The following is a 6,243-nucleotide window of genomic DNA, read 5'->3' as shown; positions in this document are numbered from 1 at the left end:
CCTTCCTCCCCTCCTTCCTCCCCTCCTCTATTCCCCCAAGGGCTCGTTAGGAACCTTTGTCTGGGCTGGTGGATGGAGGAGGCTTTGGGTAAGTGTAGGGATGTCAAAGTGCTTTTGATTTGTTAATTACTGATCCTCCCTGATAGCATCAGCCCTTGTTGCTATGCAGATCTCTCGGGGTTAGCAGGGCCCCGAGTCCCCGGGGCCAAGGAGATGACAATCTACAAAAACACAAGGGCAGGAGCTGTGATGAGGAGGGGAAAAAGTGACTTATCCCAGCTTTTCTCTGTAATTTGGGCTAAAGCCTGGCTCTGGGACTGGCCTCTGATCTGAGCGAGCTGCCCCCTCCCTGCCCAAGCCCCCGGGGAGGCGGATGGTGCCGGGGTCAGGAAGCCCAGCGTGTTTGGAGAGGGCAGGATTTGGGAAGTTCGTTGCCTCAAATCGAGGATAATCACAGGTGGTGGATGCTGTTTGTGGCAGAAGCAATTTCCTGAAGCAGAGGGTTCCCTGGGTTCCTGCTTGGCCTTCTCTCCCCCCCACACACCTCCTGTCCTGTCTGTGTGGATGGTTTGGCTCCTCTTCACCTGGGTGACCCTGCAAAGCCCTTCCAGGAGAAGTATTTTGGAAGCTCTTGGTGCTCCTGGTTCAGCGCAGGATGGATCCCCACAGCCCATGAGCCACGCTGTGCCCGTGGGGCTGGTTCCAACGAGCCCCACGATTCCTTTTTGGGGCCGTTCTGCAGGTTATGGAGCCCGGGGAGGAACAGGGATGTCCAGGTTGTTCATTCCCCCCCTGGATCTGGCAGGAGAGGGATTTTGGGTTGCCAGCCCTGGCTGGCTGGAGGTTTGCAGATGCTCTGGGCTCTCCTGTTTCACGGTGGGAGGTGCTGGCAGAGCCCCCCCCCAGGCTGTTGCTGGCAGATTTGGGACCAGCTGGGATGAGGAACGAGGAGAATTTGGAGCCGCCGAGGCTCGTGCAGGTGCTGAAATCTTTCTGGAGGAGGTTTTGATGCGCCTTCTGTTTGGCAGCTGGCAGGGCTGGCGCTCGGAGCCGGTGTTTTACCCTCTGCTGGGCTCCTTCCTGAGGGGATGTGAAGACGTTTAGGGTCCTGCCCCAGCTGTTTGGTGGAATTTGGAAGGAAGAGACCAAGTGGAGTTGCTGGGGAATGTGGTTCTGGAGGAGCCAGGCCCTATTCAATCCCCGAGTGCCCGTGCAGGAGGGGTGGGAAGGCTCTTCATGGAGCTGCTCCTGTGTTTGGAGAGGTGTTGAGATGGGGACACGCACTGGTGGCCAAGGGAGAAGGTCAGAGTGGTCCCAGCTGCAAAGTGAAGCCACTCTGGCTCCTGGTGGCACCTGGGACCTGCTGTGCTCCATCCTCTGCCCTTCCAGATGCTTTGAGCCCGTTGTAAATGTGGCGAAGGTGCCAGGACTCAGAGTGTGAGCAGCTCCTGGAGGGGTGGGGAAGGAATTTGGGGCCCTTCCCAGTGGAGGGGAGCGGCATCTCTCCGAAGGGCGTGGGAAGGTTTAAGAGCAGCCAATTCTGGTTGCTCCCAGATCCGTTCTCCTTCCAGCCGTTAATCTCGTTATCTGAATTGCAAACTCAACGGCAGGGACTTTCCCCGCCCCAACCTCCATCAGAGGAGTCTTTTGTCTTTTTGCCTGCTCTGTGGAAGCAAAGAAATCCATCTGCACGTGGGGCTGGTTTATTGTCTGGCTGTCCCGGCGTCCAGCGAGGTGATTCACTGAATTTCACTGAATTTCACTGAATTTTTTAGAGTTGGAAGGGACCATAGAGATCATCTAGTCCAACCCCCCTGCCAAAGCAGGACCACCCAGAGCATGTTACTCAGGAGCATCCAGGAGGGTCTTGAAGATCTCCAGAGAAGGGGACTCCACACCCTCCCTGGGCAGCCTCTGCCAGGGCTCTGCCACCCTCACCGTGAAGAAGTTTCTCCTCATATTTGAGTGGAACCTCTTCTGGTCCAACTTGTGCCCGTTGCCCCTCGTCCTCTCACTGGGAACCACTGAAAAGAGTCTGGCTCCCTCCTCCTTCAACCCTCCCTTGAGATACTTGTAGGCATTGATAAGGTCTCCCCTCAGCCTTCTCTTCTCCAGACTAAAGAGTCCCAGCTCTCTCAGTCTCTCCTCATCAGGGAGATGCTCCAATCCTTGAATCATCTTTGTTGCCCTACGCTGGACTCTTTCTAGTAGTTCCCTGTCCCTCTTGAACTGGGGAGCCCAGAACTGGACACAGTACTCCAGTTGTGGCCTCCCCAGTGCAGAGTAGAGGGGGAGAATGACTTCCCTTGACCTGCTGGCTACACTCTTCCCTCTGCAACCCAAGATACCATTGGCCTTCCTGGCCACAAGAGCACACTTGTTTGCTCATTGTCATTTTACTGTCCACCAGGACCCCTAGATCTTTCTCTTCAGTAGTTGCCTCCAGCAGGTCCACCCCTAACCTCTACTGGTACCTGACATTTTTCTTCCCCAGGTGCAGGACCCTACACTTTTCCCTGTTGAACCTCATGAGGTTCTTCCTTGCCCAGCCCTCCAGCCTGTCCAGGTCACCCTGGATGGCAGCACAGCCCCTCTGGGGTGTCAGCCACCCCTCCCAGTTTGGGATCATCAGCAAACTTGCTGAGGATACACTCTGTCCCCTCCCTGCTGCCCTTTGCCGTGGGGAGGGTCCCAAGGGCCAACCGTGGGGCAGTTGTGTTACCCCCAACCTCCCCCTCTGTCCCTCCATCTCCTCCTCTCCTCCCTCAATAGCTGAGCAGACACCATGGGTTCCACCACCAGCTCTGCTTGTCTGTGTCTCTGGAGCCACCAGCCACCAAGGGAGGAGGTACGTGGTGGTGTCCATCAGCTCGGCAACGCTGGCTGGGGCTGGGTGGCCACATCTGGCCACGGAGCAGCAGCAGGGGCAAGTTCCTGCCTGCCCTCCAGAGTGGGCTTATGCTGCTGGGGCTGGCCCAGCTGGAGGTGCTGCCATCTCCTCCTCACACCGATGGTTGGGTCTCATGGAATTGCTGAGGGTGGAAGGGACCTTTCAGATCGTCGAGTCCGACCATCGACCCAACACTGCCAAACCCACCGCTGACCCGTGTCCCTCAGCACCACGTCTGCCCGGCTTTTAAATCCCTCCAGGGATGGAGACTCCACCCTGGGCAGGGTCTTCCAAGGCTTCACAACCCTTTCCATGAAGAATTTTTGCCCAATATCCATCCTAAATATCCCCTGGTGCAACTTGAGGCCATTTCCTCCTGTTCCTTGGGAGAAGAGACCGACAACCCCCTGGCTACACCCCTGTTTCAGGGAGTTGGAGAGAGCAAGAAGGTCTCCACCGTTGGGTTGGAGCCTTGTGCAGCACCCACGTGCCCTCACACACCTCCTGGCCCTCCTGGTGGGGTGGGGACTCCTTTATCTGGAGTCGAGCGCGGTGTCGATCGGTGCGGCCCCGGCCGTTTGTCGCCGGCTTTGATGTTGGTGGGAACAGGAGAGGAAGAGCTGGCTCTTGGGGGACAAACACCCAGAGGAACTGCTCGTTGTCGGGGCAGGGTTCAAGGTCGGGCTCTGGCAGACGTTGTGAGGCCGTTGGGAATGTCAGGAATGGGCATCTTGGCTTTGTGTCTGCTCGGTTGAGTGGGAGAGGAGCTGGGGATGGCAGGGGGGGACAATACCTGCAGCCTGATGTCCCTGAGGAAGGAGCCGGTTCCTCGGCAGGTCCCCACCTCCCCCAGGAGCAATCCTCAGCCCACATCCCACCCCTCAGCCCCCGGGACAGGGCTCACCCCTTTGAGGTGCCCCTGTGCTGTCCCCTCCTCTCCAAACCAGAGAAAATGGACAGGACCTGGACAGGCTGGAGAGCTGGAGAGGTGGGCCCAGGTGAACCTCATGAGGTTCAACAAGAGCAAATGCAAGGTTCTGCACCTGGGCTGGAACAATCCTCACCATCAGTACAGACTGGGGGGTGAGGGATTGGAAAGCAGCCCTGAGGAAAGGGACTTGGGGGTGCTGGTGGAGGAGAAGCTGGACAGGAGCAGGCAGTGGGCACTTGCAGCCCAGAAGGACAATCCCATCCTGGGCTGCATCAAAAGCTGCGTTGCCAGCAGGTCCAGAGAGGGGATTCTGCCACTTTGCTCTGCTCTGGTGAGACCTCACCTGGAGTCTTGTGTGCAGGGCTGGAGCCCTCAATAGAAGAAGGACATGGACCTGCTGGAGAGGGTCCAGAGGAGGGCCATGAGGATGAGGAGGGGGATGGAGCACCTCTGCTCCGAGGACAGGCTGAGGGAGCTGGGGTTGTTCAGCCTGGAGAAGAGGAGGCTCCGGGGAGACCTAAGAGCAGCCTTCCAGTACCTGAGGGGGGGCTACAGGAAGGCTGGGGAGAGCCTGTTTAGAAAGGGCTGCAGTGACAGGACGAGGGGCAATGGCTTCAAGCTGGAGGGGAACAGATTGAGACTGGAGATGAGGAGAGGGTTCTTCACTGGGAGGGTGGTGGAGCACTGGGACAGGTTGCCCAGGGAGGTGGTTGAGGCCCCTTCCCTGGAGATATTCAAGGGGAGGCTCCATGGGGCAACCTGGTCTAGTTGGGGGTGTCCCTGCTGACTGCGGGGGGGTGGGACGAGATGCCCTTTGGAGGTCCCTTTTGGCCTGGGCAATTCTATGATTCTATGATAAAATGGAGCTCCAACAACCAGCCAGCAGAAGGGCAGCAGTGGGATTAGTAATAACTGGTGTAGAGGGAGGGATCCCAGCAAAACTGAGCAGCCAAGAGGGCTGAGACCGTTTCCCCCCACACCCTTGGCCGTGAGCTCCAGCCGTGCCCAGGGCCACCACAACTGGTCCCACTGGGAGGAGAGAGCAGGGATTTGGGAACAAGGATGCTGTGAGGGCTGGGACCTGTCCTGGCCAGACCTCCCAGGACTAATTCCTCCTCCTCTTCTTCTTCCCTCCCCAGGGTTCTGGCATCGGTGATGAGCGATGGGGTATGATGTAGCACGTTTTCAGGGGGATGTTGATGAAGACCTTATATGCCCCATCTGCAGCGGGGTCCTGGAGGAGCCAGTTCAGGTAGGTTTCTGTGGCTACTGAGAGTGGATTGTGGCTACTGAGAGCCTCTGACTGCAGCTCCAGGCTTGTAGGTGTCGTGGTCAGACACACGTGTGCCTTGGGTGAGCTCCGTGGATCCTGAACTTCCATGCCAATGGTTTTGAGGCACCACAGAGGGTAAAACTGCACGTTTTGTGTGAGTTCTGGTGGAACTAAACTCAGGCTCTGGGCTTGGGTGATGTCCTGGGGTCAGCAGGGAGGCAGGAGGAAGGGATGTGCTCGTGGCAGGAGAGGTTTTTCTTGCTCTTTTATTCCTTGCTCCCTCCTTTTCACTGAAGCTCAGCCCAGCTGGGACCTTATCCCGAGGTGGAGGTGGCAGCAGCTGCACCAAAACCTGTCCCTTCCTTGTGGCTTGGTGCTGGGCTGCCCCTCTCTGCTGCTTCCCTGCACACACACCACCCAACTGGGCTGTTTTCCGTGTTTTTGGGAGCCTGGCTCAGCTCCTGCCACCAGCTGTGGCTCGGGGGGGACACAGACAGACCCCACCCTGGTGCCACCGTGCTGCTCTGCCCAAACCTGGGCATTTTGGGGGATCCTCCAGGTCATTCTGCAGGTTGTGCAGGCGCTGGGGGAGCAGGGGGTGTGGGGAGGAAGGGCTGTTGGACGGGGCTTTCCCAGGAGCTCTGCCCTTCTCAGCTCTTCCTTGTGGCCTCGCACCCTCCTGTGCCTCTGGGTGCTGAGAAAGGGCTGGTTTTGTCACTGCCCTGTCACCTGGGGGGAGGTCAGGGGGTCCTTTTACAGCCCCCTCCCTGCTGCTGGCTCCCACCTGGGGCTTTGTCCCCCCCCCGGTCCCTTCCCCTTCTCCTGGGGGTCCCTTGGCCACCGGAGGTGTTTCTGCTCCGTGCCCAAGAGCTGGGTAGCTCAGAGCCTTCCACGTAAATCCAGCTTCATTTGAAATAAAACAGATTAAAATGAGTTAATTCTGCACCGGTTCCAGATCGGGGTTTCATGACTTAATTAATGAAGCTGGGATTTTGGGCTGGGCAGCCCCCAGAGCCAGGGACCCCCAGCCCCTCGCAGTGAGGATGGTGCTTTGGCCCCTTCCAGCTCCTCTGCTCCCTCACCTCAAACAAACTGGGATTTTTATTTTTTATTTTTTTTAAAGTCTGTCAGTGCGTGGATCGAACAGAC

At 57.9% G+C, this 6,243-nt stretch overlaps 1 protein-coding gene across 1 annotated transcript in view; it reads left to right on the top strand.

The window, feature by feature from the left end:
- The window catches only part of RNF41 (ring finger protein 41, E3 ubiquitin protein ligase), a 22,285-nt gene that overhangs the window by 8,005 nt on the left and 8,037 nt on the right, over window positions 1–6,243 (top strand). Inside the window, exon 2 of the mRNA XM_014962097.1 lies at window positions 4,961–5,073. Within this exon, the coding sequence (XP_014817583.1) occupies window positions 4,984–5,073 (90 nt within the window). The 5' untranslated portion in view covers window positions 4,961–4,983. The remainder of the gene's footprint in view (window positions 1–4,960; window positions 5,074–6,243) is intronic.

This window comes from Calidris pugnax, unplaced genomic scaffold (genome assembly GCF_001431845.1).
Source record: "Calidris pugnax isolate Ruff unplaced genomic scaffold, ASM143184v1 scaffold1052, whole genome shotgun sequence".
In the NCBI taxonomy this organism is placed as follows: Eukaryota; Metazoa; Chordata; class Aves; order Charadriiformes; family Scolopacidae; genus Calidris; species Calidris pugnax.
Note: the sequence above shows the minus strand (reverse complement) of the source record. Positions and strands in the feature narration are given on the sequence as shown.